At 40.0% G+C, this 23,166-nt stretch overlaps 1 protein-coding gene across 1 annotated transcript in view; it reads left to right on the forward strand.

Annotated features, from left to right (window-relative positions):
- Nucleotides 1-23,166, forward strand: part of LOC130411955 (WD repeat-containing protein 70) — a 44,776-nt gene that overhangs the window by 13,313 nt on the left and 8,297 nt on the right. Inside the window, exons 10-13 of the mRNA XM_056736985.1 lie at nt 8,337-8,511; nt 16,698-16,797; nt 17,689-17,773; nt 18,793-18,931. Of these exons, the coding sequence (XP_056592963.1) occupies nt 8,337-8,511; nt 16,698-16,797; nt 17,689-17,773; nt 18,793-18,931 (499 nt within the window). The remainder of the gene's footprint in view (nt 1-8,336; nt 8,512-16,697; nt 16,798-17,688; nt 17,774-18,792; nt 18,932-23,166) is intronic.

The following is a 23,166-nucleotide window of genomic DNA, read 5'->3' on the forward strand; positions in this document are numbered from 1 at the left end:
GTTGTGTGTATGTTAGTTGAATGAGTTGTTTGAACATGTGTTGCGCGACTTGTGTACCTCTATGCGCTGTGTCAGTTGTTCGAACGTGTGTATGTGCAATTGTTTTTTTTGTTTGCATGTACATAAGTTGTGTGTACGTGTGTTGGGTGACCTGTGTATAAGCGTTGTGACAGTTGTGTAAAGTGTGTATGTGGATTGCGTTGTTTGTAGGGCTGTGCGATATTAAAGAAAAATATGATAGCATGATAAATAATGCGATTCGATCTGCAAACAATATTTTTTTTCCAAAATCAATTAACATGGTTGAAAAATATACTTTTGAAAATGATATAACCAATAGGGCTGCTCGATATTAAAGAAAAATGTGATTTACAATAATATGCTAAATATTGTGATGGGCGGTAGAATTATGGTTCAAGTTTGTTTCAAATTATTTAACAAAATTTTAAGTTATTTCTGAGTATTGATCATCCTTCACACAGGTCTCTCTGCTATCTGCATCAACCTCAACTATAGACTATAGATCACTTCCCAAGACGTAAACACTGGTCCAGAAGCACTTCTGGTTTTAGTTTTATTTGTTTATTTAAGTCTCACTAACATATTCGAAACTTCAAGATATTTGTTTAACATTATGATTCGTTGTCAAAAACTGAAACAGGAAGTTCTTTTGATCCAGCTTTGGATCAGCATTGTTCACGGCATCCAAAGTGGTCTATACATAACTTTTAGAAAATAATGAAGTTACAAAATATTACGATATGCACAGCAATATTTCGGTATATTGCGCAGCCCTAGTTGCGTGTATGTGTTTGTGTAAATGCTTTGCGGGAGTTGTGTGTATGTGCTTTGCGTTTTGTGTGTCTTCGTTTCATGCATTATGTATGTTGTGTGTGCATGCATTAAATATGTAGTCTGTCTGTGCTCAGGTTGTGCGAATGTGTTTCACAGTTTGAGTTTTTCAGCTGTTTGGGTGTCCTACAGTCAAATATCTGAGTGTTCGCAGCCTCTCAGCTCGGGCCTGTGAAATGTTATATAGTGTGTAAACCTTTGCACTTTGTCAAACTCTGCCCTCTCTCCGTTCCCCCATAAAAGTTTTGTTCTTTCATTGTGTTTATAGGGAGTGTGAGTGTGTCACAGTAAAACATTCCTGTAATATCCCTATGAAAACAATGTATTGTAGCAGCTCGCTGCCGCCGCAGACCGGGGTGTGTTTCATTTGGTTGTAATATAGATTCTGGAAGTCATCCATTTGCACATTATTCAGTGTGAGTTTCTGGCGGTTTCAGAGGAGGAAATAGGGAGAAATTAGGATGGGAACAGCTGCAGATGTGAAGCGTCCCATGCGAGGTATTATATCAGCACGCCGGGCCCCTCGAGACCCCTGGGAACGGGGGCCACATGTGCGCGGGGTGACCATAGTGTTTCTCGCCTCTCGATCAAACGACTTCTCGTATTAGAACGCCAGTTATCGGGATGTACGGTTTGGTTCATCGCCGTCTTAAAACATGCTAATGTCCTGCTAGTGCATGTTAACGCTTGGATCACTGGAAAGTGCCGTTTGTTTCTACACATCCACATCTCAATACATTCCTCTCTTTTCTTCACATTGGTGTTTCTTTTTGTCTAAACCCACTAGCACTTTTCCACAAAATCCTGCGATGATTTATGTGTCACAGCAGTGCTGCTCTTCTCAATAACGGCGCATGAGCCCCGCAGGCCTTGAGGAGACTAGTTATTCATCTCGCCACTCCGGTACCTCCTATTGTAAGCCACACACCTCTTTAGCACATTGTTTTGCTGGAAAGAACCTCCCCTGGGAGTTTGTTATAGTAGCATGTGATATTTAAGCTTGTTTTCGGTAGATCCGTCTGCTGCAGTAATTTGATTAGTTTGTCCTGGGAGTGAGAAGCTCTTTGACTCACGATGTCTTTTTAAAGGCATTTGATGTCAAAGGAACATAAAACAGCCACAAAAAGTTTCACAATAACATAAACTGAGATCCCATGACCCCACAAACGCTGAAAATGACAGCTCATCTGAGTTTAGTTACCTATTTCCCACCAAATATTTTTTTATAGTTTCATTACAGAATTTATATGTGCTGGGAATAATACTTCATGTTGACTTAAATATCACAAAAACAACTGTTCACATTTCATCCAACAATAAAAGTATATTTTGATTTGAAACGAGCCTATTTTGGGATATTTTGACACATTAAGGACATTTTCTCTCCAAATTCTTTTTTTTTTTCCTTCGGTGTTATCAAATCAAATCACTTTTATTGTCACATCTCCAACAGTACGTGTGCCGTGGTGAGTGAAAATGCATATATTTAAATGATTTGTGTGGAATACAAATATTTTATACTTCTATTTCAAGGATGAATTATTTATATATAATATTAAATATTTAGAAATGATTATTTCATATACAGATGAACAAATACTATTACAATATTTATGACAAGCGTATCGCTCGAGTTGAAAAATCAGAACGTCGGCGTAAATTCACGCTGCCATAACCAATCATGAGCTTGCTCTAGTAGTGACGTGATAATGACGTAGCGAACGGAGGACAAAATCGTTGTTGCTGTATGTGGATGCCTGGAGCTGTACAATACATCTTACAGGAATAAAAAGGATTGTGCTTGGAAGAAAGTGATTGAGGAGGTCAGAGTTTTAAAAAACGCTCTTTACTCAATTTGAGCAATAAACGAGACTGGAGACGCCTGGCAGAAGCCCCTCCCATGACGCAAATTTGTGTCTGTTGTGAAGTGAATTTCACGCACGAATGAAGCGAGCAAACTCAAAATGTTCAAGCTTCCAATTACGTGTGAATTGTGCGATTTATTCACGCAAGTCGCGCTTGGTGGCTTTCCTGTAGCTCAGTGGTAAGAGCATTGGGTTTACAACGCAAGGTTGTGGGTTCGATCCCAAGGGATTGCAAATACTTATGTAAAATGTATAGGATAAAGCAATGTAAGTCGCTTTGAATAAAAATGTCTGCCAAATGCCTAAAATGTAATGTAATGGTGGGAACGCTCTATTAGGCCAAGCCTTGTCTATGAAACCAGCCCTTAAACTTTTAGATTTAAATAAAGAATATATTTTTAGCATTGCAGTAATGCGAGTTTTGGGGATTTTCTCATGATCTTGGTGCCTTATATAATTATTTTTTTTCCTATTCACATTATTTATGTTCGTCTTAGTTTCATAAATTAAGCTCTGAAGTTACTGGGTAATACTCTGATAAGCGATGATGCGTTGACATGTCTCTCAAACTGAGATATCGTGTAGCATCTGGGGAAAATCTCTATCGTGTTGTTATTTTACCACTGATCTGCAGTGCATAAAAATCCTCTTGAGAAAGTTTCTGCTAGACGATGAATGCCGTAGATTCCCATCATGCCACGCTGGACTAAGAGCAGGTTTCTGGCTCCAGACTAAAGCTCTGATTGACTCCAGCGCTGGAGCTCTGCCACCTGTTCCAGCTTCTATTAAGTCATATTTGAAAATTCTCCGTCGCAAATCGTGAAACTAGCGCTGTTGTAGTATTTTAAGTTTTTCTGCCGAATAAACATGTGGATGGTTTAATGTTAGGATCCGTCAGGTGTGTATGTATTTGAGGCAGTGGTGTGTGTATAAGTGCTGTACAATTTACATTTTTTGTGAAGAGGTGACCATGAAATACGCTTGTTTTCTGTCTTCCATGGCAACTGCCCAGATACGTTCTGAAGGATTTTGTTTAAACATTTTTTCAACTTGAACATTTTTGCGCTGCAAAACAGATATTTTATCTGTGTATTTTTAGAAGTAGACACTTTTTTCTGCAGATGTGTCCTTGGGGAAGGATTAAGAGAAATCGCATATGCTCGGGATCTTTCCTAAATTGCTCATCTTATCAGAGTAAATTAACCTCCGTGGCTTCGGCCACAACGTCTCTGATACATTAGAAGTATTCATCTGTTCGTTGCTTTGTCCAGTCTGCAGAGAGATGGGAAGCAGTCCTCATCGCTCACCACTGATCTCATCATCTCAGATTTAGCATATCATACTTTTGACCTAAAGATTTCGCCAGGTTTTTGTTCGTGGTTGTTTCTTCCACCTTGTCCGAGCTTTGTGTTCTTTTACAAAACAAGTATTCTTACTTAGTTTTTGTCTTGTTTCCAACACAATTATCTTGACCAGTTTAAAACAAGATATGTTCGTCATTGCTGTTAAATGTCATCATTTATTTAGCCTCATGTTATTCCAAAACCTCACGATTTTTTTTGAGAAATGTCTCTGTGGTTTTGTGTTTATAATGCAAGTCAATGAGGTCCAGTGTTGGGTGTTAATAGTTACTTAGTATTAAGCTTCTGATTTTTTATAACTTTTCCCTTGAAAAAGAAAAGTAAAGGATTGCTCTAATTTTGTCTGTAATTTAATTACAGTTACTTCTAAAGTAATTAAACTAAATACTTTGCATAATATATGTGTGTGCAAAAGTGGAATTGACATCAAAATTCAAACTCTAACTTTACAATCTGTGCTTTAATGTATAATTCTCACATTTGTAATACTTTGGTCAGTTAATAATACTACTTTATGTAGTTTTATATTAGTTATTTGAATTAATTGAAAGTGCCGTTTCATGTCCATCCTTGAATCACTTTACTTATCAAAGTTGATATAGGATATAGAAAGTCATTAGTTATACGTAATTAAATACTTTTTGAAGAGAGTAATGTGTAATCTTATTACACTATTGAATATGTATTTAGTAACTTGTAATTAATTGCTTTTCAAATAACTTGCCAACACTGATGAGGTCTAATGTTGTTTGGCTATCAAGTTCTCCATAATATCTTTTGAGAAAGAAAGTCATACAGGTTTGACAAGAGATAGTATGGAGTAAATAATAATAAAATAAGGTTTTTTGGGGGGGTGAACTATCCCTTTTCAAGCAAAATATTATGAGACTATGTTGCTTTCAGAGAAATAAAAAAAGTGTTGTTTTTGTAAACAACAAGATAAACAAAATAAACCAATTCAAAGGAAAATAAATAAGATGATCTTTCTATCCTCATTGGCCTACATGCTTTTCTTGATTTATGTACTCAAATTCGACAAGACGTGAATGCTTGTCACTTTGCCTCTCAAGTAAATGCGTGTATCTTGTTTTGGGATGTTTAGATTATTGTGTTGGAAAACTAAGGACAAGATTTTGCAGTACTTAAAATGCCATTTTGTGAACAATTGAGCATTTCTTTCATGTCTTTGTTATTTTTCTGAACCACCAACGTCACTCCAGAAATGATGTGATTATAACTTGTTTCTGTGCTAGAAATGACATAAATATTTCAGGAAAAAATGCAAAACTTTTTTGTGTTTAGTTAAGACTGATTTGATCGCTAGCGTTCCATGTGACTTAAATGCACCTAAATAATATTTTCACATTTTTCCATAATTCGACTGATTGGGCTCTATGCCATAACCACGGCCTCTAAACAAGTCTGGGCATTTGCACCGGGGTCACACACAGTGCAGTACATCGGAAACTATGTTCCTCCTTACAGAGGAAGTCATCCGTAGTCACAACCCTGCGTACTGTTGAGTGCACTTGAATGTGCGGACCCCTGTTGGCAGCGCCGTATTGTTCGCTGAAAGCAGACTGTGTTGACGATTAAGACGATTGAGAAACTGATAATCGTGTTTAATTGCTCCATGCTCTTATGATAAATCTCATTATGAGTCTCTGATTGGGGGTCTCATGACAGACGTTGTTGGACGGACAGCTTGGGGACCCCGTACAGATGAATAGCGTCTTATCGGCCCACCCAGCATACCTCACCCTTTCACCTTTGAAACTCTCGTGGGCCCTGAAATAAAACGATCTCGACTCTATATAATCACTGAGGTGTTAAGACACACGGCCACAAACACGCTGGCCCAGGGCCCTGCAATGCTTTGATCAGCTTCCTTTGAATACCGTCCTTCCGTCAAACTGAGGAATTTTCCAAACGCTTCTGCTTCCAAACACCATCCCGCAGGGAGATCGAACCCCATTGGTTGGGTGGGAGAATCGTGGAGGCCCCAAACCTTTGAAATATCAACATGGTCTCAGATTGTTTCAGGAGAAATTCAGGAAATAAATGAGACCATGAAGAGTACGGAGGTGTAAAATGAATGTAGATTGTAGAAGGAAACTCATCTGGATTTTGGTGAGCGAAGTTTGAGTTCATATTGAGATCTTTAATAATCTTGACGTCTGATTGCAGACATCGTTGAGCCATTTGTGAAGATGTTTTTTCTCAGGAGAAATATCTGAGTCTCATGAGCTCGAACAAAACTTTCCGCTGATCTCCATTTCATCACATTTATGATTAGGAGAAATAAAGCGGAAGTTAATTTGTAAGTTATTTGTAAGTAGGACCTACGCCGTATGTTGTGCGAAGCTCTGCGCAGCCCGACGGACCAATCACAGCAAGCGCGATAGCGTCATGTTTTCTCAACAGCATTTCTGAATCAATTATCTAAGTAAATTATTTGTGCTTCTGTATTTAACATCTCAAGCTTTAACAAAAGTTTTTGTTTACTTTCCGCTATCACTGCTAATGCTTCTCATACGAGCTGCTTCTTCTTTTTACACATGTAACACACGTGTACGTCTGATCATTGCCTGTCGACGCGGACTACAAAACCAGCGTGTTGCTAACACCGTAGGTCCTACGAACTCCTATAATTTACACTGAATTGAGCAGGTTTTGTTGACCGGCGAGCATCTTTGTCATGTCAGGAGTTTCGCGCATTGTTTTCTTGGACATTTGTTTGCCCTGGCATGACCGTGCCCCCCCTTTCTCTAAACACGTTGAGTGTGTGGCTGTTTCGGAATCCGGAGCAGGAAACTATCGAAGCTATCTGTGTGTTTATGTACATCTCAGGTGACCTCTGACCCCTGAGGTCACAGATGGTTGATACAGGAAGGGGCTCTCGGACATGTACTGCCTGCGCGTCCGTGTGATGTGTAAACAGGTCGAGGCGTCCCGACCTCACCTCGTGATCTCATTTCTCACCTTCTGCTTTCGCTGTGCGTGTGTTTGAGATGATGCTGAATGACCGAAGAGAGTTAAGTGAGACGGACGTTTCTGTTGACAGAAGGGACGAGAAGCTTCAGTGACGGATTTCTTTAGGGTTTCTCTTAAAGGGACAGTTCCACCAAATATAAAGATTCTGTCATCATTTAGTCATCCTGGAGAGTCGTTCCCAATCTATTTGAATTTCTTTGATCTAATGAAGACCTAGAAAGATATTTGGAAGAATGCTCCTAACCAGACAGATTTTGGCCACCATTGACTACCATAGTAGTCAACGGAGGACAAGAACTGTTTGTTTATAGCAGAACAAAGAAATGTATTCAATGTCAAATCTCCTCCCCCATTGACTCCCATAGTATTTATTTTCCAAACCATGGCAGTAAATGGTGGATGAGACCTGACATTCTTCTAAATATCTTCCCGTGTGTTCGGCAAAGTCATTTATACATGTTCGGAACAATGTGAGGGTGAGTAAGTAGCGACAGAATTTTCATTTTTGGTTGAAGTATCACTTTAAACTGTATATTTTTTATGTTAATTCATCATTCAGTCTCATGTGCAGCATCTCTCGGTCCACGCTAAGCCACACCCACTTTTTTAAATAGCTGTGATATACACGGAATAGACGACTCTCTGTCCTGTGCATTCTGTTCCCATGTCAAAATATAGCTGTGATCTCCGTCTCACCTCCACAGTTCATCCATCTGCCTGTCTACGCCTCACTTTACCCTTACCATAACGCTGTTGAATTTCAGTGCTCATCTTCTTTGCACTGCATGTGTGTTTGTTTCTCTGTATCCCTCTCGGCAGATGTGATGTCTTCTGCAGATGGAGGAAAGAAAATTGGGATTACATGGATCTTTCGAATGTGCCCGTCACGGCGATCTACCGTCCTCTCGCGTTTCCCTGCTTTTATGACCCCTCCCCGATAAAGAAGCAGGTTGGGTGTTATGAAATATCGGCTGTTTTCATTGGTTGACGCACACCCTGTGTTTGTTATGGACAGCTGACGCTCTCGAGGGAGTGTTTGTGTCTGTGCCGTGTTGTGATTTATCACTGGGAAACACAAGTACAGTAAAGCGGCCGCATGCTAAAATGGGTCAAATATTCGAGGCGGGAGGTTCCGGCACAAAAATGTGATTGGACGAGCCACGTTTGAATTCGTTCGATATACACAGTTGAGTCGAGCTCTGAAGCGAAACGTTAGGCGGATGAATTAAATGACTTGTGATTTTTGTTATTTCTTCTTCTCCAGGACGGTTCGTACGTGGGACGTGAACACGGAAAAGAAGCACAAGTCTGTGTTTAAGCCTCGATCGCTGCAGGGCAAGAAAGTGACGCCCACCTGCTGCACCTACAGTCGGGACGGGAAGCTCATCGCCGCTGGCTGCCAGGACGGAACCATCCAGATCTGGGACAGGAACTTGAGCGTAAGAGCATCTTTATCTCTTCATCATGCTTTTGGACATCCTGCGGCCCATCTTTATCTTTACGGCCCACCAAGTGCCCCGGTCTGACAGGGGCAATAAAGCGCTGCCGTCCACTGTCATGCCAGACCTAGCGTGCACACGTAGGGGGTCACTGGACGCTTGGCCGTGCGGGATGAGAGGGGTCAGAGGTCATCGGTGAGACACTGACCAGGTTGTCAGTGGTGTAGTGTGGAAGTGGGGCGCTAGAGTTGTAAATAAGCAGCGTGGGTGTCCCGACTGTCTAGTGTCTGTCTGACGGGGATGAATAGGGCAGAAGGGGGTGATTCATACTGGACGTTGGTTTTGGTGGAGATTTGTTGCGGTTTGAGAAATGCCTGTGTGTTTGTTTGGTCAGGACGTTACTGTGGTGTGTGTGGTCCTTTAGATATTACCTCTAAAAGCTTTGGAGGTTTGCGTCGGTACGCGTTTGTTATATTTATTATGTATACGCTCACAGTAAAAGCTTGGATATGATTATTTAGTAGTGGCCTGATTAAGGGAGTTCACACAATATTTAGCATTTTTTGTATAAATGAATCAGACATGCCTTGTTTCTTAGCTGCAGGGCTCTTGATGTGGCCATAAATTGCTAAAATAATGTTTTTTAACTGTTCCTAAATACATGTACAATTCTTAATGTTTTATTCCTTAAAAGAGAATCTGAAATCGTTTTCTTTGCAGTATTTGAAGTCATAAAAAAACTCAGAGCAGCTTTCCTGTTAGTCTCTGCAGTTTTCATTTTCTGCAAATAACTCAAACATTTAAATTACTTAAAATCCGGGAGAAATATTGTTAGTAGTTCACAGAATAAAAGTAAAATGTTAATTTTACCAAGGGCTGCATGATTATGACAAAATCATAATTGTCGATTATTCACCTCAATATTGTTACTGCGGTTATTATTTGTTGATGAATAGATTTCACTTTGAAGCTGTGAAATGTTTTATAACTTTCTGTGACGCAGCTACATGCCTTATTCTTTCTATAAGCATCCAAAACTAAATAATATTAGTACACAACAAATAAAGATAGGAGTTATGTTCTTAGTCAATTTTTTTAAATGAATGCCTAAAGGACACGTCAACGTATTCGTTCTCTGATTGGCCACTGAATTCTGTGCCCAAACACACTGCCCAAACGCATGAGCACAAATGGACTGCTGTATTTGAGGCTTTAGCCGATTTTGTAATTGTCTCACCCGTTATTATAATCCTGATTAGTTTTCGATTAAGTGTGCGGCCGTAATTTTACCTAAACACATACCTAGAAATGGTAACTAAATTTATTGTAGTAACGCATACCTAAAGATAGTGAATTCGGAAAAACGTATTTTGAAACGGTCTCTAAAAATTTCCGCGGTTGTGAAAGCTATTCTGAGAACAGATGAAGTGGATGTTGTCAATGCTTAATGGTGCTGTTATTGGTCTGAAGTTTTTCCCATGACACGGCCGCTTTAATGGCTCCCACATTCTTCACGAATCCCATCCACCGTGAAAAGTTTACGTTTTCTCACCACTGGTGTTATCGAGCTGTTATTCAACAATGCTTTACGCTTTTCTTTCTAAACAGAACCAAAAAATCGCTGACATGTCGGCCCGGTACGTCGTGAGCCATTAGCATCTGTAGGTTCGAGGGAACGCGGGTTTAATCGATGGCTTGAAAGTGATGTTAACAGGGAGCATATGTTTCGCGTGCATCACATCTCTGGTTAAATCCCCCATCAGCCCCTCTGTCCTCAATGAGCGTGTGACTGATACGGTTACAGTCGAATTCTGCTCAAGAAAGCCCCTTCCAAGCTTCTTCATTGCATGACCGCCTCAAGTTGGGAAAAGACACGTTTACAGTGAACAGTTTCTGGATTGGTTTCAGATCAGTTATGAAGGTCTGAGACTGTTTGGCAGTATTGACGTTACTGATCATGTCCCGTATGCTCTGTGATATAAGCTAAGTGCTAGGCACCTGTTTAATGGATTCCTGGAATGTCTAGTGCATGTGACCATCCATATGCTCACTTATGAGTTCACTTAAGCGTTCAGTGTTTCTGAAGGGAGTTGATTAGGTACATTTAACGGTTTTTATGTTAAAGAATCGTTAACTAGTGTAAAGTAGGCTTGGTACATGATTTAACTAATGGTTAACTTGTTTTCCGCTGTGAATGTTTTCAAATAAAAGCAGTTGTCCGCCTTTTGCATTTTATTTCAGTCTTAAGGAATTTTATATTAATATTTGGAGACTGTATATCGGCCAATGTATCGGTTATCGGCTTCCAATGTTAAATAATTATCAGTTATCATTATCAGCCAAAATCTACATATCGGTGCATCCCTAGTAAAAAGTAATTGTTACTTTATTTAAGTAATTAAGTTTATGTTTATTTTAAGGAGACTAGCGACATTGAGAAATCCATGTGTGTATTGCACATGTGTAAATGTTTAGATGAAAAGCTTCATGACTTAAAGAACATTATACAGTCTGTATTTAGATTTTCATATATTGAGGAGTCTCTGATGTACGCTACTGTAATGAATATCTAATAAGACGGGAAAATTCTCGACTATATAAATAACCATTTACATGCTTAAGACATTTGCATTGTAAAAATGTACTGTAAGACTTTAAATATCATAACGGGGACTGGTAAGTTACTTTTATATCATTAATATGTGATCACTCCCTATTAATTTAAAAGGACGTTTGGGCATACCAACATGGCGGCACGGTAGCTTCAGTGTAATGACGTCATGAGCGATCCAGTCATCTGCATAGATCAGTGACTGCCACCAACTTGATGGATCTGAAGTTTAACTCTGTTGTGTTTTCCTGTTTGGGACAGGAAGGGTCTGTGATCCGTCGAAGATTGAAGAAGTCCTCATACTCACAGCGTTCTTAGATGTCCAGTGTTTGATGAAAATACAAAAATGCAGGACGTTCCAGGAACTGTCGAAACCTTCTTTGTTTTGGCCCCGAGGTCCCTCACGGATTGACCGTTATGTGAAAATGATCCAAATAGTTTACAAACAGAACATATTGAGTTAAGACACTTATACGCAGCTTTGAGTTTCTGACCCCGAGATGTTACGTGCCGCCCGATAGGAGGTGCGAGCTGATGACGGCGTGCCAGAGAACGATCCCAAATGCATTATTCATTGAGCAACTCGCCGGTCACGGCTGCCAAGCGTCGCCTCGTACCCCCAGCTGCTTCTCTCAGCGGCAGCCGCTACGGGAGATCGGCAAGACACCTGTAATTTATTACTGCTTGTTCTGTCAGACTAAATATTTACCCAGCATTCCCTAGCAGCTTATAATAACAGCCCGTTCCTCGAGGGTGCATCTGAGAATCCGTGACCTGGCCGGGGGGACGCCGGCGCTTCTGCTCTGCCCGCGGCTGTGAACATCTTTAATTCTTTTGGTTGACATATGACCTGCATCAACATATATGACGTTTTATTCTTTTGTTTTGTGCTCGCCATGTTTGAGAAGTTGTTTCTCAAGGTTAAAGGTCACTTTAGAACTGACATAAAGCCGACCGTGTCTTTATTTCTTCTGTCGAAAACAAATGGAGGCTTAAGTGAGCTACTCCTTTAACCTTCTCTGTGATTTCAAACTCTCATTTGTGATGAAAGATTTCGGTTGTACCGCTCACCGGTAATATCCGTGTTCACACAAGGCCAGATCATCTTGAACCTGTCTGACTCTTGGACGTCTATTGCTCATAAACTGAGAATGCGGACAGACTTTATCAATTTGCGGCCAGTCGTTGATCTTCTCTCATGTCTGATGTTGAGATATTGGGAAGGACAGATCTGATCCTGCTGGAAATGCAGATCATTCTGTGTCAGGTTTGGACTTTGATTACAGGGTCATGAACCCTCATCAGACTGACTCGTGTCGCGGTAAAGAGGTGAAGTGTTATCTTCAACAACATGACATCATCTTATTCGTCTTATTTTCGACCATATTGGCTTTATCTTTGCCAGATTGTGTAGAAATGACGTCATCATTGCCATCCTTCTTTCAATGATGTTTGAGGTTTGTGTTTTCATGGTTATTCTCTTGAAAAGGATTGTTTGCCAAGAAATTAAAATTATTTTAGAATGACCCTCATGTCATTCCAAATGATATTTATACAAACAACCTTTTTTTTGTTTTGGTGTGAATTATTCCTATGTTAAGGGGCCGGTTTCAAGATGGTTCAAAATCACCCCATGAAACTTTACACACGTTCCAGGAAATGCCCTGTAAGCCTCTCTCCAGGAAGTAACACCGAGTCTTTGACATGTCGCACATCTTCATTTTGTATCAGCTGTTCATTGGATGGAGAGATCAGTGTTCAACACGACCAAGGATTTGGTTACTTTCTGGGAAGGGGCCGATAATATTCTCATGTAAGTAGTACTGTTCCCAATTTGACAGAAACCGAATTTCGTCGTTATTTTCTCGAATCAGACCTGAGAGGTGTTTTTACGAGACTTTGCTATAGTTTCTCCTAAACAACAGATTACAGTCTCGTTCTGAACTTCGTTCTGTTCATTTAATCAGAAAAATAAATCGCTGGAGTCTCTTAAAGCCAGAGAATGATGTGTAATCTTTGACAAGCAGACGTCCGTCTTTGTTCGGATTGTTTTCCCGCAGCTGTGACATTGGCTGTTAGGATTCACTTTTATTTCTGAGGCACATCTGGGTGAGTTTCTTCACACTTGTCTGCCCCAGCAAACAGCCCTTGTAATGTCTTCCATGTCCGTGTTCAGTTTTTCAAAAGTATTTGATCAAATACAACAGTTTAAAGGCCTGTTCACACCAAGATTTTCTTTCTTTAGATCGATTTTAAAGGTCCAGTGCATAATTTTTTAGAGGCTCTATTGACAGAAATGCAATATTATATAGATAACTATGTGTTCAGAGGTGTTTAAAGACCTTACATAATGTAGCGTTATGTTTTTTCTATCTACATACACCGCGGGTCCCCTTGCATGGAATTCTCCATGATGTTTCTACGGTAGCCCTTAACGGACAAACTGCTCTACAGAGTGTGTTTTGTAAATACGTCATCTACTTTGGCAAAGAAGCGTAAATGTGACGACGACTTTGTTGTGTGTCAGCCATCGTAGTGCTTCAAAGGGAGGGGTTACGTGAGCCGTTGGTTGCAATTCGCAACCTCACCACTAGATGATGGTAAAATCTCTTCATTAATACTTTAAAAAGTTATTATCCTTGGTGTGAACGCTTATATAGTCTTTATAAAATATGTGGGATATACCTTGAATTGTACTGTAATTCTAAAATGACAGGTGGATTTGACCTCCTCACATTTGGCTCTTGTTACACTTAAGACATTTTTTTTCCTTTAAAAGATTTCGTCAGAGTAGCTGTCTCCCTCTGTCTGGTTTCAAGAAGAGTCGGTGCGTGAAATCTCTAGTGTCTGATGCTTATCCTGAAGTCGATGATGACAGCCGATGGAAGATGGACGTTTCTTAAATCAGGGCTCCTGGCACGCTGGAAACCCGAGCCGGCCCCTCAGCGCCGAAACAAGGTTATGCTGTGATGAGAGGGCCAGCGCAGGGCTCTGAATGTGTCTTGTCAACAATAATCACATTTTTGTCAGTCCTCTTTGCCTTTCCACCGAGCTGATCTCATGCGTGTATCTGTCTGGAGATGAACCCCAGGACTGCTCAGAACGACACGTAGAAGAGACGTTTTGTGCCATGAAACTGAAGATGGTGTTGGAGCAAGCATATCATGCTGGTCGATTTAGTCGAGAGACTGGATCTACTCCATCAAATTTCGTGTTTTTGTTTTAAAGCTGCAATCTGTAACTTCTGCGTATATGTCGCCTTCTCTGTTTGAAACATAAAATTGCAGGTTTTGTACTTTCTGTCCGGATTTGATCGGAGTGCGAAATGTTTTTAGTTTAATCATTATTGTTAGTTAGAAATTACTAAACAGCTTTTTCTCTTCTTTTCTGAAACCAAGCCCACATGGCGTACATTTTGATTTTGACTTTTTACTTTAACATAACATGCACATAACTTGTTTCTTAAGTCTTGCAATAAGACCAAGAACATGTAAACTGGGTCAGTTTTGACTTCATGTGTGAAGTGTAGTGGTTTTTAGGGCATCTAGAACACTTGCGAACTCCTGTAGGTCGGACTGATTTTAGCCCTGAAAGCGTTCAGCATGGACACGCTTCGCTGGCAGCACTCACAGGTGGAGAAACACTGATAAAGACCAAGAAAAAACAGGCAATTATTCAGTAGTAGATTGGTTTGGCGAAGTAAAGCTGCGGCGATATGAGGGACAGTAGTCTGGTGTTTCACGGTGTCGAGTTGCGTTATCTTGCCGTTACAGCTTTTTGACTTTCTTTTCTCTCCCTGTGAAAGTATTTCAACATTTATTTCAGAGACTGGGACTAGTTGTCAAAATTTTGTACACTCTCAGTATAGACCGCAAAAATCCATTTTCCTAAATTAAACGTCTTTTTACTTTTGCGATTCGTTTTTATTAAAGTATTGTATCGAACAAGGAGAATTTAGTCTTCATTAGGGCTGGGTGATATATATTGCGATTCACGCTAATTAATACATGTGTATATCGATTCTGAAATCGATTCGATGTTTTATGCATGATTTTGATAAAAACATAATTTCACGAAAAACTCATTCATCGGCACTTACATTTGAAAACGGAGATCCGCCTTCAAGTTTTCCGCTATTTGTATTTAATTTCCTTTTGAAATTTCATCGTTGCTCGCTCCCGTAGCATCATGGGATCAAGTAGTGTCCATCCAATGCACACTCACAAATCTTAGTGAGTAGACCATCTGCGTATTTCTCACCTACTGTTTTTTGCATACTGAGGTTTGGGACCTCAGTATAAAGATATTAATATTAACAAGATGCGCCACTGCCTTTACAATAAATGGCGAGGAATGCAACGCTCAGTATGGCCGCTGTAGCAAAGGAAGTCCACCTTCCAGTAAAACAAGCCAATCATCAATCAGTAAAGACTGACGATTCTCTGGGGGGGGGGGCTCTCGGTAGGCCCCTGTCAACCTGTGTGATGTCTCTGTAGATGAGGCGACATCGAAAAAGTGCAATTTAAGCAAATTTGGGGATATGTTGAGCACACCTGTTGGATTGTTGTCTGCGCTAATGTCGTGAAATTAAACGATGTAATATAAATCACATCAAACATTGCAGTTTAACACTTTGTTAACAGTGTCATGTCTGTAAAACGTGACTTTGAGGGCCCTCGAATGGTTATTGATCAGACTAAATGGATCCGATCATTTAACACTGGAGCAAAAATCACAACTGGATGAAATGTTAACTCTCAGCAGATTGTAGAGGTTAATAATCTGGATTTGGGTCAATTTGATGAGAAACATTTGACTTCATATTGAGATCTTCAATAATATTGATTGCAGACTCGACAAGTCTGAGCTCGGTTTGACACATTGTTGACATCCCTCTTGAATCTCTCGTGGAGATGTTTGTGAAAGTTCTGGATGTTTTTCTCAAGAGAAATATCTGAGACTTAAGCGAAACGTTTAACGTCACTGCTGTCTATGAGAAATATTGTAGATGTTAAAGAGATCTCACCTGTGTGGAGCTGAGTGGATTCTGCAGGTCTCTGGTTCTCATGGGCTGATGATTGAGGACTGCTGATGACCGTTCACCCTCCATTAGATCCTCAGAGCTCAGAGAAAATAAATGGCTTCGATTGCGCTCGCGCTCATGTAAGTAAAGGTACGGGTGGTCCGGTAATTTAAGAGCCATGAGGGTCCGTGAAAGAGAGTTTCGCTTCAGATGAAGTAGCATAAGTTAAATGCTTCTGCTTACCCTAAAAGGACTTTTATATCTGTTCCTAGTGGGGACTTTTGTAAATCGGAGAAACAGGATCGTTTTAAAAGCTCGGAAGATAAAGACATCAGTGGTGTGTTTTTTCCGTTCCAATGAACAATTTCTGCACAACATTTTGGTGGTTTTTAGAGTCGACTTTGTTTTCGCCCCTTTAGAAGTTGATCTCGAGTATGAATAGGTCTTTATCTTTCTGCGAGCAAGCTTGAGGGAGAGGTTGGGTTTAGGCCTAGGTTGTGGTTTTATGTCCTGTTTGTTGTTCTAATTTGTTTCTATGTTTTATTATCGCAGGTTCATACCAAGTTTCACTGTAGGCAGGCACACGCTCCTGGATCGGACCCTTCGTGTGTCACCTTCTCATACGACGGAGTGACGCTAGCATCACGCGGAGGTCAGACTAGCCATTTTCGGGTTTCTAAAAAACATAATATTTCCAGCACAATAAACAGTGAATCAGTATTATAACTAAAATAATTGCATTTTAATTAACTTTACATTGTTAGAACGATGTTCTTTTTGTGTGTGGGTTTGAAGTCAAAAGTCTTTATAAAAATATTACTGTTGTGAATATTGCTCAACTGGTTTTTGATTATGTTCAACCAGCAAAAGTTTGTTGATTGAAACTTGAATTTGATCAATTTTAGGATTATAAGTCATTCAAATACATTGACAACCTGTTTAGCAATATTGAAAGAGTTCACAAAGTTTTTTTTTATGAAAGAAAGAATTAAATTGGCACTAAAATGACTCCTCTCTATAGTCACAATGTTGTTTAATAGCAAATGTTTTGCGCGAGTCAGGCAGTGCTAAATCTGTCCTGTAACCATATGACATTTCTGACTGTGATAAAAGTTACGGTCATACAGCCAACCCTTATTCTATCAGCCTTGACCATCTTGAATCTGTGGGTTTTTAATGTTGGTCCCGGACACAAAGTGGAGTTGTTTCCAAAGAATGTACTTTTTGTCTTTTCCGTGACCTTTTAAAGTCGAGGAAAGAGTGTCGCTGTCTTATCGATGCCTCAGAAAGACGTCCCGAGGCTGTGACATGAGCGACAGTAAAGTCTTTCTTTCAGAAATCTGCCCGTTGTCGGCTCTTCATAGAGCTCTCGTGTAAGACTATAACACTTTGAAGAGCTTTAGTCAGCAGTAGTCTGGAGATCCCCAGCGTAACTGTGAGCCATCAGAATCACGTATGATGTGATTCATGCTCTGATTCACTCGCTCGACAAACGCGAGTTTTATGTTTCATGTTACTCATTCTGATGTGTCTTTGTTTTCAGGGGATGACACACTAAAGACCTGGGACATTCGAAACTTCAGGAAGCCTCTCGGTGTGGTTGAGGGTTTGACCTCCTTCTTTCAAATGTAAATCATTTACATGTATGAAAGCAAAACAAGTGTGATATTGCTATAATACATCATTTCTGTTAACATGTAGGGTCATCGCAGCATACTGGTATTGACAATAAACGTGATATTAAAAACCTGTATTTCGAACAGTACAATTTTCTCATTAAAAATAAGCAAACATTAATTTATCTTACAAACGTTTAAGTGTGTTTAACTACTAACTATCAACTATCTATTTTTAGTGTTCTTTACTCAAAATAACTGGGTAGTTTTGAGGTTAGTAGCCTCAAATGTTTTCAGTTATCTTAACTTATGGGGCTTTATGGTGCATGATTATGTAATTCTACACATTCATCAATACTTAATTATAACATCGTACATAATTCTACACTCGCCTTAGGGGCCACAATGGTTACAAATATCCTTACACTCAAATTTTAAGTTTGATTCGTTGGCCAAAAAACAGAAAACACAAAATAAACAAAGTTGAAGATACATTTGTGCGCAGATACCATGATAATATCGGTACACTGGATACTTTGCCCACGATAATCACAAAGTGAAATTATTGTGAGAGCCTTAGTACTCATGAACATAGATATCGTGTTGATATCACACACATGATGATAATGAAAATCGAAAAAAAAAATTGACTTAAATTTTTATTTATAAAATAGGATAGATAACGCAATAATACCGTCTAATAATCTTTGGTCACAATAACCGTGTACACTCTTAAAAATAAAGGTGCTTAAAAGGTTTGTCACAGCAATGCCATAGAAGAACCATTCAGTCAAAGGTTCTTTAAAGAATCATCTCTACAATCTAAAGAACCTATTTCGCAACAAATAACCTTTTGTGAATCAGAGGTTAAAGGTTCTTTATAGAACCAAATAGTCTTCTATGGCATCAAAGAACCTTTTGAAGCACTTTTTTTAAGAGAACATGAAGTTAAAGATACTGTGACGCCCTAAGAAGACGTTTCAAACCAATGATCGTGTTTCTAATCTCGCCTTTTTTTTTTCCAAAAACAGGACGGATTGCTGTTTTAGCCCTGATGATAAACTCCTCGTAACGGGAACATCCGTCAAGAAGGACGAGGGCAATGGAAAACTGCTCTTCTTTGAGAGAGCGTCGCTTACAAAGGTCTACGAGATCGAAGTGGCCAATGCGGTAAGTTTATCTGCCTCCTGAACTTCTGTTTCCGAAAGTGGAGACAAACTGATTCAAAAGCAGTTCTGTCTACTGATGTGTGCCCAAGAGAAAATGCGATTTGACAAATTGAAGTTCGGAGCTGGACAGCTGATATAGGTTTAAGTGAGAGAGAAAGTGTACAAAGTGCCTCTGTTTGTGTAATGGTTTTCCAGCCATGAGGTCTGTTAGCCAATCCAAAGGAAAGCAGCAGACCGGCTCACGTTGCCAGATGTTCGCGTATCGGAAATTACGGTTGTTGTTATAAAATGCAGAGCACTTACGGAGCAAGAGGTTCCAATAAAAAATGATTTTTATGTAATCATACAAACTCCAGGAAGCGTGACGTCTTGAATTTACTAAACTTGGCAAACTTTATGTCTCTGTAAATGGAAAGATTTGCAGTCAGCCGGTTTGATCTTTTGGAAGATAAGGGAATATTGTCTTTCTAAATTGATTTGCTCATCAAAAATCATGACAGCTGAGGTCTTTAAATAAATCAATGGGTTATTATTATTATTTATAATAATTATGATTTTAGTCATAATTATTATTTTAATTATTAAATAATGATAATTTGTATTATTGTGCATTTTATGTATACTGAAGATGCTTTCCACATTACAATCATATCATAGATGTCATGTCATCCTTGAAAGCATCACTTCAGGCAATTTTCATTTATTAAATGAAAAGTGAGTCTAACCTGTGACTGTGCATGACAACCGAAAAAAACTAAATTGATTTATATTGCAAATTGCTTTAATGTTCATATTTAGTGTTGGAGGAACAAAAAATGTGTTTGCGCGAAAACGGTCCATATGATGTCATTCGCGAAAAGATCGAGTCCATTAACGCCTCAGAGATGCCAGACAGACAGAAGAGATTTACTGCTCAATATAACAGTGATGGCACATTAACAGCACGTTCCATTGTCATCCAGAGTACACCTGTGTTTGACACATTTTCAACTTTATTATATTGATGTGTAGTTTGTCAAGTGATGTCATTGCAGATAAATTGAAGGCATGAAACGAATGAATTAAAAACATTTATTTTTAACCCTGGCGACAACCATGACAAGACTTCTCATCAGGTGCTTGATGGAGCGATTCCCGTGAGTTTACGTCGCTCTGAGCTCACTGAGGTGTCTCGGTGTAGATACGGGTGAGGTGAGTGACAGCTGAAAGCTCTCGTGGCCGTCAGTGATGGAATGTACTTCTGAGTGCTTTCGCCATGAAAGCGGTCGCCCGGTCCCAGAGCTCCTCGTGCAGTCATAACACCGGCAGGACTAATGGCCTAAACCCGGTCTGGCACATCTTAAACCTGACAGAATGCCATCGAACAGCTTAGCCTCGTAGAGATGAACTAGAGAGAGATATTAAAGGAACAGTCCACATGAAACGTTTACTCACCGCCTCCATCATTTGTTCAGACCGACATGAGGGACATCTTCATTTTTCTCTTAAAGGGACAGTTCACCCCAAAATGAAAATTCTTCCTTGCGTCATTCCAAACCTGCACAACCGAACGAAATCGACCCCCGTTGACTTTCATCTTATGAGCACAAAACCACAGAGACATTTCTCAAAATATCTTCTCCTGTGTTCCGCTAGATACAGAATCATATACAGGTTTTAATCGACACAAGGGTGAATAAACGACTTTTGTTTTTAGTTAACCTGTCTCTGTAAGTATACATCAGGACTTTCGTTTGTTGGAAATACCGCTCTGAATTTATTTCTAGGTAGCGTGCACTCCGTCGACCCGCCGAGCAGCTATTTACTGTGTTTATCCAGCGCGTCTCTCGGCAAGACGGCTGAAGAATTTAAGTGCTGTCTTTATGAAGTGTTGCGCCAGGCCGTCCTGCGAAACCGAGAGCTACCAATCATGTCAGTGTAAACATCGGACGTAACCCCGCGGCGAGGTCGCGCTCCGTGCCGGGAGGTGGACGCTGGAAAGAGTAAATACTCCAGGGGTGGCTCTCGGTCTTTCCACAAGGTGCAAAAACCAGGTGAGACGCGTGCCTTCTCTGGGATTCCTGCAGGGGCATCTGGGTTTGGAATGCGGCTGACCTCGATCCGAGCCCAAAAGCTAAAACCAAACCAGTCCTTTTCTGACCTAAGTGATGTAGTGTTTATTGAAGTGTGTTTGCAGAATGTTCTGTAGCTGAAGGCTTTGTAGGCTTCAGGTCGTGCACACGGGCTTAAGCTCGATTCGAAAAATATATACAATCCAGCGGGGCTTTGTTTAATAATGTAACTTTGAGCTAAAAGCACCGTCGCTCTTTAATGTTCAGACATACTCCAGGTGTCTTCGAGCGGTTTGGCTCTGTTGCCATGCGCAAGTTCTGTCTCTCTCCTCCTGCCGCGGTCGTTTGCACAATCCTGCAGTTTTCTTCTCATAACTGTCAGGAGATATGCAAAGAAGTCTCAACCTGTCTGTCTCTCCCTGAAATAGATTGTGTCTGCCTGACACAAAGCCCACTGACGTATCTCGGTTTTGTCTGATTGACAGCAGCATCCTCTGCATCCGCTGATAGTATTGGATCATCTCTCCGTGGGTCTTTCTCCGTGGCGCACGATCAGAACCGCCTGTCTGTCGACAGCTTGCTTTGTTTAGGAAAGACTACGGATTGAAAAAGGAACCGAAATGTCACTTTAGACTCTGCCATAACCGCAGTAAATGCACAAGGTGACTCACTCGCAAAAAAAATGTTTTCGTTCCACTTGCCAGCAGAAACATTTGCGCTTTAGTTACTGCAGAGCAGTTTGTGTTTTGGCGGCGTTGTGGCCTTGATGCTGGACTCTGGTGGTAAACAGGATCGCAGTGGGAGTCAGAGATTCATGTTGAGACCGGTATATCACTGCTATTTCCAGAGTCCACAGAGGCAGCGGCGTATCCGCGAGGGGCCACACCGCCGTTCTGCTGCAGTCTAATGAGTTTGAGATGCTGGCGTGATGAACTGTGACACGTCCCTGATTGCGTGCGTTTGTCAGGACAAATGGGCTTATTGTAAGTCTTGTGATAGTTTGTTTGTGAGGAGGAGCGCACAGATGGGCTGTGAAGATAGCTGGAGGTGTGGATGCTGTGCGTTTGATAAGGGATCTTGGGAAGCACTATTGAGACATTATGATTCCCATTCAGATTCCAGTTGACACTGTTATCTGAGGTCGAATTGTTGTGTTTGTATTATTTTGTGACACTCAGTCAGATTTGAGTAACATTAATGAGACGAAAAAATATAAAAATTAGTCTGTATATTTTTTACTTGTGAAGCATTGCGTGTTTTCAACACAATCTCACGGGAATTCGTTACTCTTTTACGAGGTGACTCATTGGAATGAATTTGTACGTACGAATCGTACAAAAATTCATGATTATTCAAAAAAAGCAGTATGGAAGCCCCTCCCCTAACCCCACCCCTAAACCTAACCATCACTGGCATGAAAGCAAATTGTGATGAAACTTACGAATAATATAAACATACAAATTCATACTAGGTAGCCAATAGTTCCCTTAATTCCCGTAAGATTTTGTAGAAAACATGCAACGCTTTACAAGCTAAAAATTTACATTTATTTTATTATGAAGATCTTCTTTAGTTGATGTGCTTTCGGTTTATATTTCTTCCAAAGTCCTTGAGTATAAATTAAATTAATTCATAAAATTGGAAACAATTACGTGAATGGTTTATTTTCCTTGTGATATAAGTGCGTTCTTCACTTTCCAAATTATCATTTTGGCTATAAAAAATCGATTAATATTGATTTCTTTATCTTTCTAAATAAAAAGAATACAATGTACTATATGTGACGTCGACACGACATACATTTTAATCTCGGTAGACAAAAAATCACTGAAGAAGCTCAAAATGAACCAGTTTTTACAATTCAAATCGGCAGATGCTAACACAACACAAGCACCTCTGCTAGACACACATTATTTCTTTCTGATCTTTCGTCCATTTAACAGAATGGAATGTTATTAATATCACTACGATTCAGTATTTCATTGTGTTTCTTTTCAGTTCTGTCTGTGATTGTAGTTGGACATGCTCAGGCAGATGTGCAGTATGGTAACGCTGCAGCGCAGTATCTGCAGGGTAATTTAGTGAACTGCCGGGAGATTACTTTGCGTCGTTCCGAAGAACATTTCAGATCCGCAGCCAAATCTTCCAGATCTTCCTAAATAATCAATTACTTCACCACATGCCC

This window comes from Triplophysa dalaica, chromosome 22 (assembly GCF_015846415.1).
Source record: "Triplophysa dalaica isolate WHDGS20190420 chromosome 22, ASM1584641v1, whole genome shotgun sequence".
NCBI lineage: Eukaryota > Metazoa > Chordata > Actinopteri > Cypriniformes > Nemacheilidae > Triplophysa > Triplophysa dalaica.